This window comes from Hylobates moloch, unplaced genomic scaffold (assembly GCF_009828535.3).
Source record: "Hylobates moloch isolate HMO894 unplaced genomic scaffold, HMol_V3 SCAFFOLD_3, whole genome shotgun sequence".
Classification (NCBI taxonomy): Eukaryota; Metazoa; Chordata; class Mammalia; order Primates; family Hylobatidae; genus Hylobates; species Hylobates moloch.
Genome location: NW_026652278.1, coordinates 44,846,065 through 44,865,721, shown reverse-complemented (window position 1 = coordinate 44,865,721; position 19,657 = coordinate 44,846,065). Strand labels below are relative to the sequence as shown.

The following is a 19,657-nucleotide window of genomic DNA, read 5'->3' as shown; positions in this document are numbered from 1 at the left end:
TCAATTTTTAATTTTCTAGTAACTAAGAAACTTATTCTAATGGGGGAGGAAATAGTATCAGCCAGTCCTTAAAATAAAAATATTGGCATTATAAGTTTAAATTAAAAATAAGTCACTTAATTGTTTACCACTTATGCAACACTTAATTTCATGCTGTGTTCTATTTCTTTGTCATCCTCTACCATGTACTTGCAGCATTAGTTATTATCATTTGCTTTAATGAAAACACACAGAGTACATGTCATGATCAAGGTCCCATAGTCATTGAAATGTTGTGATTTGTTTTTCTTAGTATTTGAGATAACTTAATATATCTAAGACAAGGGAGTTTACATTTCTTGGTAAAAATAGAATAAGAAATAACTCTATTACTGATAAATCCTTACTGAGAAATCCTGTTGTGCTCGATGACTGTTTCCAGAAATAGTCACCTGCTTCTGCAAACTGTCCATTACTCCTCCAGTGACTCAGGAATTGTGTAGTAAAACCAGTTTCACAGTATGAGACAAGCTATACTTTTTAGGGTGTAAGTCTACTACTCTGACCTAAGATGAAGAGTGCTGCCTACTTTAAACTTTGCACTACCTTTTTTTTCGTATTCCATGTGCCTTTTCAGGTTGAAAAAGAGATGTTGTATCTCAACTCCCTGGCAGGTCCTTAGTGTTCATGCATCACATTCCACTCTGAGTCTATGAAATGTAGTCTCACATTTTCACAAGGTTTTGTCTGTTTATTTGTTTTGTCCTTTTTTATATATAATAAAGGGTTATTTGGACTGTGTTGGGGGGAGAAGGTTTGCTTCTCTTTTTAAATTAAGTTGTTGTTAAGGTCATGGCAGTCTGCCTTTAGGTTGGCCAGATGCTTATCCTTCCTCTCTAAAATCCGACTTACTTCCCCACTACTTCTTGGTAATACTCAGACCTTTTACAACCAACCTTTTATCATGAAATAAGGCAGCTATCCAAAGAAATACTATCATGTACCTCATTATCAAATCAAAACATTCTTTCTTTTCCTCTATCACTCACAAAGCCACCAAAACAAGTGAACAGAACCCATTCACCAACCTGAAAGAAAACATTCTATTCTGTTGTCTTTAAAATTGCTTTGAAAGGACTGAGAATTGAGCATCTAAAAGACTTAAAAACTATAAGACTAAAACTTCATTCATGGCCAACCATTTTATAAGGCACTTAGCATACTACTATATAGAAGATTATTTTCCATGTTCTTAGCCTCTTTTCTCCTCCTCTACTTTATATTTCTTACCCCCACAATTATGTTTTGAGCCAGGTGTATGATGCAATATTTAAAAAGACTAATAAAACTGTGACAGAGAGAAATTCGGCTGACATTTAGTGTATAAGAGACATCATATATCTTTATTTTTTAAATCAAATTGTAAGTGTCTTGAGCCTTTCCAAAGCTTTGAAGAAATCCAGTACTGAACCAGTTTCCTAGGATTCCCTTTTCCTTGAGATGAGCAAGAATTATCGGTGTCTGGCACACAGTAATCTCTCTATGTATTTTGTCTATCATTGTCATTAGTATCATCCTCATCATCATTGTGTAATGTGCCTAAGAATAACTTGGCCACACACGGTGGCTCACGCCTGTAATCCCAGCACTTTGGGAGGCTGAGGTAGGCTGATCACGAGATCAGGAGTTCGAGACCAGCCTGGCCAACATGGTGAAACTCCATCTCTACTAAAACTACAAAAATTAGCCAGGCGTGGTGGCACACGCCTGTAATTCCAGCTACTTGGGAGGCTGAGGCAGGAGAATCGCTTGAACCCAGGAGGTGGAGGTTTTGGTGAGCAGAGATCCAGCCACTGCACTGCAGCCTAGGTGACAGAGCAAGACTCGTCTCAGAAAAAAAAAAAATAATAATAACTTGGGGAATTAGTAAAATGTAAATACCCCCCTCCCCCCGACCCACAACATGAGAAGTAATGAATCAGAATCTCTAGGTGAGGACGTGGGAACCTGCATTTGAATAAGCATTCCAATAAGTGATTCAGAAGTTAGGGGTACGGGCCACTTAGAAAAAAGACAATTTTTGATCTTTCCAACACAAAAGCCTAGAGAGGAAATAGCACAATGGGAAATTTCACATTTTATCTGGCTTCAGGTGCACTTTTGCACTTATATTTAAATGTGTTTGGGTTTGAGATTCTGAGAATTCTTTACATAAAATTAATGAAGATGTATAATGAATAATGTTCCTAATCTTACTCTTTCAACAGACACACTCATCTTTTGATGGGCATTTTTGGGGCCAGAGCTGCCTGCTCATTTCTATTCCAGGCATGAAACTCAAAACAGCCCTTGTGGTAAATAACCCATGAAATATCAACAGGTTTGTTTGTGTATCTGAATTGCTACTACCAGGATTTTGACCTACTAAACTTCCTAGACACTATAGCTTTCTTCCTTGATCATTAATATGGGTTGTTTTTGTATTTTAACTCATACATTCTCAATGAGAGTAATATCGTTTTCCCAGGAAATGAAATTTCTTCTTGAGGGGAAAAAAGCCTATTATCCTTATAAACATAGCACAGGTAGAAATATAATATGTAGGGGAGGGGGAAAAAAACTTTCTTCTACCTTCTTTATGTTTAGTCACCAGGGCCTGTGAATCAGACTAACAAAAGACAGATTAACAGGAGAAAATTACAATGTTTATTCATTCATGCAACATGCGTACATGTGGGAGAGCTTGGTGATGAGTAACTCAAAGGGCTGGTTAGAATTTGGGACTTACATACCATTTTAATAAGTAAAGGAATAAAGGCACTTATGAGAAACAAATGACTTTTTGGAAAAATAAATGCATTTGCAGGAGAAAAAACAGGCAATAAGAAAGTTTGTGAAAATGTCTACACAGGACAAAATTGTCTTTCATCTCCTTTCATCTCCTACACAGGACAAAATGGTCTTTCATGAAACCCTCCTGGAGAAGAGATTTTGGGTAGGTTTTATTTTCTTTCTGTCCCTCTTCTGGGAGTAGATATGCTCTGAAAAGGATTTGTGACAATCTTGTTTCCCAGAAGTTGCTCCTTTATTCAGAAAAGGGAAGCTTCAAAGTTGCTTTTTCTTTTTCCCCTTTTCTAAATTTGCTCAATCACAAATGTCCTCAAGTTAAAATTATCTTTTTACCAATGTATCATATTTTGGAATGGCATATTCTGGTTCCCTTCAAGTACATAAATGGATATACAGTATATATATGGTAATAAAATTTATGGAGGAAGGACAATTTAAAAGAAAAAGTCTACAAAGATGCCTTGGGGAAGGACGATGAAAAAAGATTGAGAAATACTGCTTCAACTGATCCCAATTGATTTTCTAGTCTTTAAAATAAAAACTTTGAAATTTGGAAAATAGAAAAGAAAAAAAATTCCAAGAATTCTGCCACATACATATAATACACACACACATAGCATCTTCAAACATATAGATAGTATTTGTTGTACCAGAAAATAGTCTAACCCCTTTACGTGTACTAACACCTTTAACGGGGTCAACAATCCTGTGAGGTAGGTACTAGTATCATCCCCTTTTAACAGATAAGAAAGCTGAGGCACAGAGACATTGAGTAATTTGTCTAGGGTCACACAGCTATTAAATGATAATACAAGGATTCAAAGCCAGGAGATTTAGCTTCAGTATCTACTACTTTAACATTAAAGTATATGACATCTCTTTGGGTATATAACCTAATCTCCTTCATATGGATATGTACACAATTTATGTATTTACAAAAAATGAGACTTTGTGCACGTTTTACAATCTACACTTGTCTTTTAAAAGTATATAATGACATCCTTCCATGTTATAAAATAGGCTTCAATATCATTTTTAGTGACTACCTAGCATTTACTTGATACTGATAATAACAGTCCTCATTTATTTAGCACTCAGCATATGCTGAGCCCTCTGCCATGTGCTTAACACACATTGTCTATTCAGTCATCATGATAGTCTCTTTAGATAATAATGAAAAATAATGGCTTTTTGGAATAATGTTTGTAAAAAATAGTAATAATGGCTAGTATTCATTGAGTGATTCCTGTTCACTGGACATAGCTCACGAACCTTATCCACATGGCACCCTTTAATGCTCTTTTACAGTAGCCCTAGAAGACTGACACTATTATTATTCCCTTTTTACTGATAAGGACATTAAGACTCTGAGAGGTAAAATTATCTGCTCAAGATGAACAGACATCATCTCAGACTCAAACTCAGATGTATGCCTCTAAAGTCCTCCTCCGTACTATTATACACTCCTGTTCCCCCTAGGAACTGCAGTTTATTTCATCTGAATGTGCTTTATTCCTTAAATGCATGTAGACTTTCTGCTATCATAATGGTTTCTTGGCTTCCAGACCTTGACTCGCTTTGGCCTCTAAGAACCATTGAACCATTGACACTCATATTGCTAACTGTGATCTTGCACTCCCTGACCTTTCTATTATAAAATACAACTTAACCAGCTATTGTCCTATTGCATTACAACACTGGTGTTATTAACACTATATAAATGTCATAATGGGCAAATTCACAATTCTTAGTCTTTCCCTCTCAGAGCAAAACCCCTCTGACACTAGCCCAGAGGCAAACAGCATGAGACAGAATCCTTTACAGGTGTTCCAACAAGAAGGCTGAATTAGCTAGGAGGTGATGTGAGATTTTCTGTACATTTTCCCAGTCCTTCACCTCAGGGCTCCTCTCCCCCCATGGCTCCTGATCACATAGAACAGGTGGAAACAATCATTAGTTCACCTTTGCCTCCTGGATGGCCAAGCACACCCAAGGGGCTCAACACTCAGCAGGTCGTAACACTCAGATGTGATAATGGGGAGCCCTGCAGGCATGGCCACAGATGCTGAGTTATTTGGGTGAGCTGGAATGGCAGGTGCTTCTCTGGGGCTTTGGATGTCTAAGACCAATATAGGACCTTGGTTCAAGCTCCTGCTCTGATCCCTGTATGAATTTAAACCTACTTAGGCTTCACTTTTCTCATCTGGCCCTTGAACTCAAAGTTGTTTAAATTTACACTCAAATTGTATCCTAACCAATACTGCAAAAACGAAAAATGCTGTAGGTAACTAAAAAGAACACCATCTTCTTCGGAAAAAAAAAAAAAAAGAGAGAAGGAGATCCCTTCCCTGGCTTTATCATTACAAGAGTGATGACTTTGGGCATTTATTTGATCTACAGATTTCTGAACATCAGTTTCTTCATCTGAAAAGTGGAAGAATAAGCTGGGCACAGTGGTTTATGCTTGTAATCCAAGCTACTTGGGAGGCTGATGCATGAGGATTGCTTGAACCCTGGAGTTCAAGATTAGCCTAGGCAACATAGCAAGACTTTGTCTTAAAAAAAAAAAAATCAAATTTGCAGAACAGTGAAATAATAGTCATCAAAATTAGATGAACTAATGATTTGAAGTGTCAAGAATATGAAGAGTGTAGGAAATTGTCTGCAAAGATGGCCACCAACAATTTCTCCCATACCTGTGCCTGCGGGCTGCTCTTGCCGTCAATATGGGCTAGCCTTGGGACTTGCTTTGATCACTAGGATGTGCCAGAAGGGATGGTATGCCAGTTCTGCACCTAAGTCTTAAGAGATCTGCCAATTTATTTTCTACCTTCTTTTGAAATCCAGCCACCACAAAAAGAAACCCAGGTTAGGCTACCAAATGATGAGTGGCCATTATCTTTCCCTGTCCTCCAAATATTTCCCATATAATCAGAATAGGAGAAAGTAGGGATATGACTGTGGTACATATATTCAAAGTTTCTTAACAGATACAACTTACCCTGGAAACAAAGGGAGAAGCCAACCTGATTAAGTGCACTTAATATGAGTTCTGTGGACTCAAGAAGAGGCTAAACCTGGGATGAACAAGGGACCAGCCTTAGATGAGGTAACTCATTGACCTTAAATGTTTCTTTCAGCTCTTAATTCAATTGCTTGGACCCACAGCTGGATTACCCATATGGTGTAGTCAGGATATTAAATACTAGGTCCAACATGCTTGGTTGAAATAACTGCCACTAATGTATTTGCATCAGTACATCAGCGATTCAGAGAGCCCAGAAAAACATTTTGATTCTCCTTTTAATGGATCTCCTCTCCTTCCAATCTCCATTCATCTCTTGTCTCAATAGCTCTTTATGTATCTTAATCTTGGTGGAGCCTCATCAATTAGTATAAAAACTGAATTGAACACTTCTCTTCAATAGTACAGTGTAGAAATTAAAAGCACACGGTCTGAACTCAGAGTTGAGTCCAATTGTAGAACAAATTACTTACTTTTATGTATTAATTCTGTCAATAAATATATATTGAGTATCTACTTTGTGTGAAGCATGCTGGTCTTCCACATTTAACTTCAGTGCAGATAGGAGTATAAGTTGCTACAAAACTCTGGATTGTTTGGAAGTATGTACTAAATTTCTACACGTGAACATCCTATGACCAAGAAATTTTCCTAGAATCTACCCAATCAAAATATAAACATGCCTGCATCAAGACACACAAAAATGTTTAAGTAGCATTATTTGCAATAGACAAATGTTAGCTTAACCCCAATTCCATCAATTGTGGAACAGACAAATAAAATTTGTACACTAATAAAATACTACATAGCAATAAAATTTTAAAAATTATTATTAACTGCAAAGCATAGATAAATTGCACAAATATAATATTGACCAAATAAGCCAGACACAAAAGAAGATATAATTCCATTTTGATAAATTTTAGAAGAGGCAAACTAATGCATGATGTTAAAATCAGAGTAGTGGTTACTTTTGAGGAATGAAAAGGGATGGTAGTTGGAAAACAGCTTTTAGGGAGTTTCTGGGGTGTTGGCAATGTTCTATTTCTTGATTTGGGTTGTGATTTTATAGGCACATTCACTGTAGAATAATCAATTGGCTTTATGATCTGTACATGTTTCTATATGTATGTTGCTCTTAGATTTAAAATACACACACACACACACACACACACACACACACACAGATTGAGCAGGATAAATGGGATTAAAATTAGTTCCCAAGAACTGTGATTTTCTAGGACCCTCTCCCCTGAGTGCTGCTTTACCACTCCCACTAACTCACCATCCTCAGTCTTTCCATCTTCTTGCTGTCCCAGGTAGTAGTGGCTCGGTCCCACTTACGGTTATGTAAGGGCTTGGACACCCTTAGCACATGCTTCATTCAAGCTCTGAATCACCCATGGCACCACTGGAAACAATCTTATTTAAGAAGCATGGTAGGAAAAACTGGGATGTATCCCTCTACTTTTCCTGCTTTTCCTGGACTCCGATGTGCACTGACTTGCCCTCCCATTAATAGGCTATGGGGGATGAAAATACTTCATTCAATTTAGTTAGAAGAAAACAAAAGTAGAATTACAACTTAGAGTGCCATCTGGTGTATTTTTGCCAAGTGACACAAACAACTCTGCTAAGAGCCATGGACTTTAAGGCCTTTCCCTGAGGGATGTTATAGACCTATTTTTGTTATTGTTGTTGGAATGAGCCTTTGACAGAGTCAAGTTCCAATTATGTATCAATTTAAAAAATACAGAATGACTACTAACAGTAGACGTTTGTCTATGATTTTGGCTGTGGTCCCAAGCAAGCTATGTTTGGAGAATTTCCTACCATGGAAGTTGTAAAAAAAAAAAAAAAAAATAGACTTCTCAGATTCCTTTTCACCTTAGACATATGACCTGGGGTCCAACATTGTAAAACAATTAGAAGCATCTGCCATGTGAGCATGGCATTAGAAACTCAGAAAAGAAGAAGTTGATATTCTGCCATTTCCATTCTAGTGTCTCCCTCTAATCTTTAAACGAAGTAATGGCAACAATTCTAGCAGAAAGATGCAAAAACTGTGAAGGTTTTGAGATTTTACACTACTCACTGGCTACCAGGTTAATCTGCCATTTTAAGGAATGCTGGTAGAAGACATGAAACCCACGGGTCATAGACAAAAGTCTCTACTACTTAAGGCACATCAAGCCACATGAACGTCAGCATGTACCTTGTTCCCCCTGACCTGCATTCTTTTAGAGATGATATGGATGGGCTCACATAGATGCCTGAACAAACAATGGCTGTGTTACAAAAGAGGAACCTGGATCCTTTATAATGGGCAGTAAGCATGTCTGCCCTTTGCTCTGGAGGAAAATACTATATCTTCCAAGGCTTTTGCTACATGAACATACTTGAAAAGTTAATCTGGAACAAAGGCAAACCAGTGCTTCTGCTTCTGCTTGCAAGATGTGAAGAAATGCAAGACACCAGTGAAGAATTGTCTCCTAAGACAGGTTTCAATAACCAGTGTTAGCTCAATGATTAGTGACTCAACCTGACAATGGTGCCAGTGGTATATCCACCAGACCAGTTCTGCCGCATAATTTTCATCATTGGCCCTGGCTGCATTGTCTTCAAACCTGATTCTTGGACCCATCTGGAGTTTGTGAGCTCTAGCCAATATTTTCTGCTTGGTTTCTTTCATTCACAACTATTAATCCTGTCTAAAACACTAAAGAAGTGGTTGCTTCTCCCTAGAAAATGTCTATACACACCCATTTCTTGTCCTTTATTTTGGTTGATTCATTTAGCGTCTTAGACATTGGGTAAATCATCTGCCTTCCCATTTACTAAAGCCAGGTGTAAGATCTATCCTAGGTTCAGTCTTAAAGAAAAAGGAACTGGGTATTTATATCATCCAGAAGGCCTGGACCTGAGGTACAATCTTCAAACAATACAATTTCTGAAAGTGTTAAATCCCTGACCTGCAAGTTTCTAGAATCTTAGAGATTTTATCTTAATCTATATGAAAAAACACTTCTTCATGAGGACCACTGATGAGAGTAACTGCTTGTTGGTTGCTTACTCTGCAACAATGCTTCCTAGAATAGTGTTTCTCAGTTCTTGTGAGATACAATTTTTGTTCCTTGATTTATACAAGTACATTTATATTAGTTGGGTAATGATCTAAGTTTTAATATTTCTTAATTAATGTACACTTCAATGCTGAGATTATAAAATAAAGTGTTATACCTGAAGGATTGCTTCTCAAAAAGTTCACAATATAGACTTTCTGATCTAAAAGTGTTCTGCCTCGTCCTTATAGTAAAACAAAATAATATTTTTCTAGCAATTTTCCAAAGTGAATTGTACATATTATATCATCTTCCTTCTAAGATAAGCTGCTTTGATTATGTTCCCATTTCTATGGTTTACATTAATTAAATGTCACATTGCACTCTCTCTTAAAGAATTATAGGCTGTTAGAGTCAGAAGGGGCCTTATGGATCGTCTTCTGGTTTACTGCTCAATTTAAACAGGAGGAGGGAATTCCACATGCTACAAATTCTTGTTTGTACTCTTATTTTTTTTAAAATATAACATTTGCTAGATTTTAATCAAAGCAAAAAAGTAACACTTGCTTATTTTTTTAATTGGAAAATAAAGAAACATGATTCTAAAAACTCATTCAGGGAAAATTCACTATCAATATCTATGTGCATTTTTTCCAATCATTTTATTTCTCTCTGTGTATATTTTCACATGATTTGATTTAAAATGCATATTTCATTTACATCTTGATTGTTTTATCACTAAGCTGCATGTCACTTTTTGTTATTTAAGTGCCAATGATTCTAAAGATGTAAAGATGTCCTCTCTCTTTCCCCTAAGTGGTGAGAAAAGTGTATTAGGGTTCTCTTAGAGGGACAGAATTAATAGGAGATATATATATATATATATACACACACACACTCACACACACACAGACACATATGTATATGTATATGGGAGTTTATGAAGTATTGACTTACACGATCACAAGGTCCCACAACAGGATGTCTGTAAGCAGAGGAGAAAGGAGAGCCAGTCCGAGTCCCAAAACTGAAGAACTTGGAGTCCGATGTTTGAGGGCAGAAAGCATAGCACGGGAGAAAGATGTAGGCTAGCAGGCTAGGCCCATCTGGTCTCTCCACATTTTTCTGCCTACTTTATATTCGCTGGAGGCTGATTAGATGGTGCCCACCCAATTAAGGATGGGTCTGCCTTCCCCAGCCCACTGACTCAAATGTTAATCTCCTTTGGCAATACCCTCACAGACACACCCAGGATCCATATTACCCTTCAACCCAATCAAGTTGACACTCAATATTAACTATCACAAAAAAACTTAAGTTTTATAAAATAATTGTATGATATTAAATTGTTTTCAAATTTATTTTTTACTTTCATATGAATAGTCTGTTGTTAATTTTTTCCTAACAGTAATTTTGAATTGGGCTTCCTTAGATTTGAATGGAATGGTAGGCATACAGTGTATATGGCTATGAGCAAATGTAAAGTTAGATTTTATGTGTCTTTACTGATGTAAATGAAGACTGGGCTGGTTATTTCCAGACCAATACAGTGGCTAATGTGCTGTGAAACTATACAACGCCCCAAGATGGGAAAAGAAGGCAGGAATTTTCACTGGAAAATGGACTACTGGGTCAGGATGATCGATGCCTTTGAAAGATATGGTAGAGACAAGCTCAATAATATTATAAATAATGCTAACACTGATATTTAATACTGACTGTTTACTACATGCTAGGAACCTTGATCAAAGACAGAGTTTGCTTCCCCCACCACGCACAACTTCCTATTGCTGTGTGTGTGAATTAATGAACTTACAGGATAGCTCAGGGATGTCTCTTCATCTGTTTCAGCCTTAACTACCACTTCCTAACTGAGAATTGTCTTTTACTACTAACCATGATGATGATAATTTATTGGGTATCCACACAGGCTAAGCACTTTAGTAGACCAGCTCACGAATATTTACAAACTCTCTTTAAATTAGGATTATTCTCCCTGTTGTATAGATGAGGAAACAGAAATTAATTTACTGGCTCAAAGGCCACACAACTGCAAAGTGGCAAACTAAGCTTCCCAGGTCTGTCTGGTTCCAGAGCTTTTTCTCTTAACCATTGGAGTAAATAGCTTCACTTTCTGCCAAAGTGGCTTGTGCTCATGGTTCCAATAATCCAAGTACAGAGGACCATTTTGGATCAAGAGAGTGTAAAGGGTCATTGACTCAACCTTAATTTTCTAAAGATCACACCTGATGACCTAAAATTCAACTGTCTTGGAGCCAATAATGGCTGGTTGGTTGAACACAGGTGCCTATCGAATTTTTTTTTTTATATATACTTAAGTTCTGGGATACATGCGCAGAAGGTGCAAGTTTGTTACATAGATATACACGTGCCATGGTGGTTTGCTGCACCCATCAACCTGTCATCTACATTAGGTATTTATCCTAATGTTATCCCTCCCCTTGCTCCCCTCCCCCTGTCACGCCCCCGTGTATGATGTTCCCCTCCCTGTGCCCATATGTTCTCATGGTTCACCTCCCACTTACGAGTGAGAACACGTGGTGTTTAGTTTTCTGTTCCTGTGTTAGTTTTCTAAGAATGATGGTTTCCAGCTTCATCTATGTCCCTGCAAAGGACATGAACTCATTTCTTATGGCTGCATAGTATTCCATGCTGTATATGTGCTACATTTTCTTTATCCAGTCTATCATTGATGGGCATTTGGGTTGGTTCCATGCCTTTGCTATTGTGAATAGTGCTGCAATGAGCATACGTGTACATGTGTCTTTAGAGTAGAATGATTTATAATCCTTTGGATATATACCCAGTAATTAGATTGCCAGGTCAAATGATATTTCTAGTTCTAGATCCCTGAAGAATTGCCACACTGTTATCCACAATGGTTGAATTAATTTACACTACCACCAACAGTGTAAAAGCGTTCCTATTTCTCCAGCATCTATTGTTTCCGGCATCTATTGTTTCCAGACTTTTTAATAATCACCATTCTAACTGATGTGAGATGGTATTTCATTGTGGTTTTGATTTGAATTTCTTGAATGACAAGTGATAATGAAGTGTTTTTCACGTGTTTGTTGGCCGCATAAATGTCTTCTTTTGAAAAGTGTCTGTTCATATCCTTTGCCCACTTTTTGATGGTTTTTTTTTTTCTTGTAAATTTGTTTAAGTTCTTTGTAGATTCTGGATAGTAGCCCTTTGTCAGATGGATAGATTGCAAAAATTTTCTCCCATTCTGTAGGTTGTCTGTTCACTCTGATGATAGTTTCTTTTGCTGTGCAGAAGCTCTCTCTTTAGTTTAATTAGATCCCATTTGTCAATTTTGGCTTTTGTTGCCATTGCCTTTGGTGTTTTAGTCATGAAGTCTTTGCCCATGCCTATGTCCTGAATGGTATTGCCTAGGTTTTCTTTTAGGGTTTTTATGGTTTTAGGTCTTATGTTTAAATCTTTAATCCATCTTTAAGAAACCTAGGTAGTAGCAAGCTAATCATGTTTCCTGATCAGAATGGAACAGATAACTAGATGTAGTACCGTCTTCAATGACTTGGATAAGTTATTGGCACTTTCAAGATCTGTTTCCTCTTTTATAAAGTAAGGAAATTGGACTAAATGATATTTCTGATACCTTCTGATACTAAAACTGGAAGGTTCTTCTTGCTTAGGGGGCACCCTGTTTTCCACCGCAAAGAATGATAGTGGTTTCTCTGATTAAAATAAAATTATTAAGTCAAAGAAAGACAATATCGACAACTTATTAGAAATTCTTCTCTTTTTGGAGAGGGGCATGCATTTCTTTGTGTTCACTCAAGCCTCTGAAAATATAAATAATATATTATCACAGAGTGAATTACTATGACAAAGTTTGGCATTTAATCAGAAAAATTGAATAAATTAATGTATAAAATGACCAATCCATGATTACAACTCCTTTGTAATGCTGTAGTTCCTCAGAGACTGGTATGAAACTATGGGGCTTCATCCAAGGTCTATTTTGTACTTACTTTCAAATGGCAAATAACAGGTAACCTCCCAAAATTCATATGTGAAAGTTCTAGCCCCCAATATGACTGTATTTGGAGAAAGGGTTTTTAGGAGGTAATTAAGGTTAGATGAAGTCACACAGGTAGGCACCAATCCGATAGGACTGCTGACCTTACAGAGATCTCGCTCTCAGCCTTATGAGGGCATAGCTGGAAGGCAGCAATCTGCAAGCCAGGAATAGGACCTTTACCAGGACTGAATCAGCAGGTACCTTGACCTTGGACTTCTCTGTCTCCAGAACTGTGAGAAACAGATTTCTGGTGTTTAAACCAACCAGTCTGTGACATTTTGTCATTGCAGCCTGAACAGACTAAGACATAGTGTTACAGCATTATGAGCCTGAGTGTTAAGCCCAGAAGCACATGCCCAAATATGTACTTAGGGATTTGCAATTTTTAATATTTGTCCTTGGAAAGGTCATGTCTTTGCTGATATAACCATAGATAAATTTAAGAGTTGCATTTTGAGATAGCATTATTTACTGCAGCAAAATATCCAGTGGTCACATTTTTCTTTAAACAGATTTTTTTTTCCTGACCAAAGAAAATTTAAATACCAATACAGTGTCATCTTGTATATATACCACTTTTCTTTTAAAAAGGAAGCTGCTCAAACCTACTGTATAGCTGTTAAATAACAGCAAAAGTCTATGATGGAAGGATTTCTGTTGCACTGGAGCAGCCCCAGGGGAGATGCAATTTTTACAGAGTATATTTATATATTTTGATTGTGGGGATCAGATGCCGTTCTATGACCTCCTGCCAGGTCTCCTTCCACCTTTCTGCCCATGTAAACATATATTTTACATTTGTAAATCAGCCTGCAAAAAAAAGGTATTTTTAAAAAACCTAACATCCCAAACACTATTAATATTTGGTCCACTTTTACCAATGCCTTATGTACCTAAATCGAAGGGGTTAAATAATACCAGCGGAAAAGAGAATTTACATTTTTCATCAAATGTCTGCCTGTATATTGAAATGTTTACTAGTAGTAAGCCTTATATTAATATCTGCAAAGCACATAATTTTTCAGAATGCTTTTTCACTTCCTTCATAACTACCTTGAGAGCAATCTAGAGCCATTATTCCCCGTTTTCAAATGGGACAAAATAAGCTCAGGTAGGTTAGGCCCAGGATAATTTGTAAGTGGCAGCAGAGGAAAAGATTCCATGTATTTCCCAAACCTCATTCAGTATCTGGATATGGGGACATAATGGATACAAAATTGTCTTAGTTTAAAGTAACAGGAAGAAAGCACCAAAATAAACCACATGAGTGGAAAAAATCAACTGTGCCTGCCGTTTCCAGTTTTGGAGCAGTTGCTTCCTGCATTTAATGACACGGGCTAAATTACCATAGTTATAATTCCTCAAATAAATAATAGGTTATTTGGAATTTATTACTCTTTAATAGCATAGACCAGTGTTTCTCAAACGTTTTGGCCTAAAGGTTTCTTTATGTTTTTAAAAACTATCTTTAAAAATGATTGAGGATTCCAGAGAGCTTTTGTTTTGGTGGGTTATATCTACCCATGTTTACTGTATTGAAAAATAAAGCAAAAACTTTAAACATATTTTATTAATTTATTTAAAAATAGTAAATTAATGACATGTTAAACTAAATAAATATTCACATTTTTATTACAATTTATTTCCCAAAACGAAACAAAAATGAGTGAGAAAACTGTCATTGCTTTCCATTTTTACAAATATCTTTTGAGTCTGGCTTAAGAGATGACTGGATTCTCCTATCTACATTTGCATTCTAGCTGTGGTGATATCATACGTGTAGCTGACACACTCCACTGCAAATCCATGAGAATGACAGTGAAAAAGCCAAATAATGTGTCTGTGTGTGTTTTTTTTTAATAGTTTTGATCTTACAGGCTGTCAGGGATCCCTGAGCCATATTTTGAGAACTACTGGTATAAACAATAAAAAAGCCAGAATTTTAAAAACATGTGTTTTCAATAATATAACAATTTCTGAGGTACATACTTTTAAGTGCATAATAATCTCTGAGAAGGATATTTTTTTCCAATAGAATCATTTGAGTCCTAGTTCTTTTCTTTCCCTGGATGCTTTGTCTTTAGAGATAATCCAGAGCCAGGAAATTCTAAATTTAAAACAAAGAACAAGGACTCCAGCCTATCTTGTGTCAGCAAGAACAGCCAATGAGAACCACCACTTTGTGTGCATAACACCAAACGATTCCAGTACAGTATATGAAAATAGTTTTAATCCCCTGATTACGGTAAATTCAACACTAAATATTCTCTTTTTGTATCACCAGTTCCAAGAAATAAGATCCTAGTAGGGTGTTGCCAGATGGGGAGATGAGAGATTACTCCAAGCTCGTGGCCTTTGGGGTACCTTAAAGATAGAGTGACAGACCTCCATATTAAGACCAGTCAGAGGCAGGAAAGGTCCTCTTTGTCTTGAATACCAACACTTTGAGGCTATGGCAGCTTCTCAGAACAGATCTAGCTCTGATGTTGTGGAACAGAAAAAAATCTGAGTGCTGGCTCCATATTCCCCATTCAGTGAGAAAGGCATTAATGTCTTGTCACTTGTCATCAGTTGGGAAATACTCAAATGCAGCATTAGTTAATGAAGAAATTTAGAATGCAATGGCCTATTTCCATGTATGGCATAAACTAAGCAAATGACAGGGGAGTCACAATCACTCAATTCATCACTCTTCTTTTTGAAATAAGGTGCCTTTCCTTCCTTCCTCTCTTCTTTATTCTTATCTTTGTCCTTTTCTCAAATATTTATATTGTACCCATCACGAATGAGGTACTGTGGCAGATTCCACCTCATATTTATCTGGCTGCCAAATCTGTTTTCTTTTTTTTTCAATTTTTTATTTTTGGAGACAGGGTCTTATTCTTCTGCCCAGGCTGGAGCCCAGTGGCAATATCACAGCTCATGGCAGCCTCAACCTCCCAGGCTCAGGTGATTCCCCCAGCCTCCTGAGTAGCTGGGACTACAGGTGTGCACCACCATATCTGGCTAATTTTTTGTATTTTTAGTAGAGGCTGGTCTTGAATTCCTGGGCTCATGTGATCCACCCACCTCAGCCACCCAAAGGGCTAGGATTACAGTCAGAAGCCATCACGCCAAGCCTGTTTATTTTTTAATGATTAAATGTTTTTTCTTCCAAAATAAAAGGAAAACATGTCCTTTACAGAAAAAATTAAAATTATAGTAAAGTGTAAAGAAGTCAACCATAATTGCCCATAACCAATCTCTAAGAGGCCATTTAAATAATTTCTCCTGGATTTGCTCCTACATTCTTATCTATTTAAGATTTACCTACTTGAGATATGTATGCAAGCAATTTTGTGTCGTTTGCTTAACATTGTATCAGAAGCAGTTTCAATGTCATTAAAAGTCCGTCGTAAACATAATTTTAATACCCAAAGTTGGTGATAAATATCTCAGTGGAGGAATCTTATTCTTTATTTCAGATTTCCTTAGCATAAATTGCTTCTTAGAAGTGGAATTACTGTGGGCGATGGGAAGAGTACATTTTAGAATGTTCCTTGACACACTGACGAATTCCTTTCCAGCACTGTAGCAAAATCACACCACCAGATAAGAGGGCTGATTTCATTGGACTCTCACCAGTAATGAAGAAATGTTTATTGATAAGCACCATTTGTTAATATTACTGGTAAGAGAAAAAAATCCTATCTTTTAAAAAAGTCTGGAGTTGGTATAATCTGAGACAGTATGGCTGCGGCATTTTGGTCCTCCAGATGAGCTCTTCTGCCAGCGCTGCAGATTTCAGTGTATCCCGGGATGAGAGGCTCCGGCTCCACTTGCTGCCACGGTCCTCTTGGAGCAAAAAGATATCTACTTACAGATAATATTGTGAAATTAAAAGAATTTCAGCATAAGAAGGTGGCTGTTGCATATAATCTTCCTGGCACCAAAGAAATCTATTTTAGAAACTTGGAAGAGAAATTGAACTAGAACAAGCTCATCTTGAAGGGGAAGTTAAGAACCCTGCTTCATTTGCGTGAGTCCTGGGACCATGTGGAACTGGCTAAAAACGTCACTTGCAAGTACCATACAGAAAACAAAAATGTCACTTTGGCGGAATTTAAGTTTGGACCACTTTTCATAAGACTGTGTGTTACGACTCGAATCTTGAGGAATCTGCAATGGAGCTCATGAAAGATGAGTATTTACAAGGGTTCTCAGACTCCACACAATTTACTATTTTGATGGTTATGTTATTTATCAAAAGCAAATATGTAAGTGCTTTGGAAATATTGACAGAGATGAAAAACTCAGATATAAAGTTCACCAGGATACCTATGTTCTTGATTTTGCAATTGGCTACAAACTGAATAGCTCTGAATCTTTCAAAGTCTGTACTACATTAAGAAAAGAAGCCCTAATCAAAGGAGTTCTCTCCAGGAGGGCATCCTGTTTCCCGTGACATCAGAACCAGGTGGCAAAAGCTATGTCCATTTTTTTCTCACATCATGAATCCAGAAAGCATAAAGTTTACTAATTTAAACACAATAATCCATATCCAGTCAAATATGTTAGCAACTGTGACAGAGATATTAAAGGGCGTTGCAGAAGGAAATGTATCAAGATTCGTCGAAAGACATGAGTTCTCAGAGGAACTGCTGGCCAAAGTGAGGAAAAAAGGGAAAGATGCGCTTGTCTTTGTGGCCAGATTTCATGAGATGTATGGAAAACTGCACATCGTTGTCCAGGTCACCACTTACACTATGAATGTTCTGCTCTGACACATCCCTTTAAAAATGTAAGGGACAGGAAATCCCACATGTTGCCATAAAACAACAGGATGGTCACCTGTTAGACCTTCCAGGCGCTCGGCCAGTCCCTGTTGGCTGAGTAAACCCTAGTTTCAATCCACCTGTGGGTATGAAGACCTGCTTCCAGTGAGTTATTGGCTTCCCTAAGAAGCAGGCACCACACTTCAGCAGACAATACAGTGACACTTGATTTCCTCCCTAAAATCACTGAATGGTGGCATGCTGCTCTCTGAGAAGTTATGTCGTGCCACTGTGAAGAACTAGATACAAGCACAGAAAGCTCAGCTCCCTCAGAAAGCAGGCTTCCCCTGTGCACACTACTGAGGATTCGTGAAGGAACATGGTCACTGTCTCCAGTCCAGCTTCCAGTACTGGAGTGGAACCCAGTAGGCACTATCAGGAATGAATTTCACTACAAGTGTGGTCAACTCTGATTTTCAAGGGAGTAATTACTTGCAAATTATACCCTTGCTGAATTCAGGAGGTCCGAAACCCTGTTCTACCATATCAGAAAATAGCCCAGGATTTCCTCACTGCTCTGCCTTCATGTATTCTGTAACTTGAGTCCTCATTTTCTCATCTGCAAAATAATAGTGCTTATGTGTATTTGCATATAGATTTGAAATCTTCATTCAAGGTTTAGTAGGGTAAAATTTTCTCAAAAATAAGGGAAATAAAGGTTCTGGAGCAAAAAGAAATCTGGATTTTAAATTACTATTGAGATTGAGTCTTTAAAAATGCAAGTAAAACTATAGGTCACTTAAAAATTCTCTAAGATAAAAGTTGTATAAATACACTGGTGCTTGCTCTTCATTAACTCAGTTAATAAAAGGGAAATAACTTAAATCACACCTAAAGTTGCTATATCAGAGTTCTTGGTCGCAACACTGAAATCATTTCTGGCTAACTGAATCAGAAGAGAAATATATTGGAAAGTCATTAAGTAGCATACCAAAGAGACAGGAAGTTTGGCAAATCAGGCTCCTTACACAGGAAGGGAAGCTTAGCAACTGAAATTAGAACAGGTGGGTCATCACACCATTCAAACAGCTCACCTAGGACACCACTGGCATTGCCACAGTGTTACCTCTGGCACTACTGTCCCTGAACACAAAACCCACTTCACAGATAATGGAGACATTCCTAAAATGTTTCTTCTTGAAACACATAATCCAGATTCAAATAACTGTACAGGAGTCTCTGAGGCTGATGTTGGGTCACGAAATGGTACTCCAGCCGCCGGGGAGCAGGGGACGATGGGTATTGGGCCAGTTTGGCTTTTATGAGAATTTGGATGCTAGATAGCAAGACCATGAGCAATGACCACTCTAAATACGTATGTGGAATTTTTTGTTTCATAATGCTTTTTAGTAATCTGGCTAACCTTCTTAATTATCAGTGAATTTTAAATTGCCCAGTAGGTCATGAGATTATCTGGTCCAATACTGCAAACTCAAATGCCTACCATATTCTCAAATGTCGGGGGGGGGGTGTATGGGAGTAGTGGGGACTGTGGAAAACTGAAGAGTGTCTTCACAGTCTAAAGGGGAAACCTGCTATTCAGCTTCCGCTGATGGTTGCTAGAACTTGCCATGGACCAAATGTCTGATGTTACAATTTTACAGAAAATGTGAAGTCTGAATTTCTGTGAAATTTCCTAACTTCAACATTTGGAACCAACTTCAAACTAAGAAAAACAACACTGTTGCTTCTTAAAAATCAAGGCTGCAGGCTGCCTCCAACAATCAAACTCTTCATTTAAAAAAAAAAAAAAAAAGAATCCAGGGAGATGAGGCTTAAGAAGGTGAAATGCCTGAGACCAAATAACTCAGTTGGTGGCTGAGCCAGGGCTAGAATTTTGGTTTCCAGAGGAAAGGCT

General features: G+C 37.5%; 1 protein-coding gene and 1 pseudogene across 1 annotated transcript in view; one reads left to right on the top strand and one right to left on the bottom strand.

The window, feature by feature from the left end:
* ANKRD22 (ankyrin repeat domain 22) overlaps positions 1 to 452 on the bottom strand; it is a 41,750-nt gene extending 41,298 nt beyond the window's left edge. The window contains exon 1 of the mRNA XM_058437013.1: positions 387 to 452. Coding sequence (XP_058292996.1) covers positions 387 to 452 — 66 coding nt within the window. The remainder of the gene's footprint in view (positions 1 to 386) is intronic.
* A 2,426-nt stretch (positions 453 to 2,878) lies between these two features.
* Positions 2,879 to 17,861, top strand: LOC116480648 (pentatricopeptide repeat-containing protein 2, mitochondrial-like; annotated as a pseudogene).
* Positions 17,862 to 19,657: the final 1,796 nt, after the last annotated feature.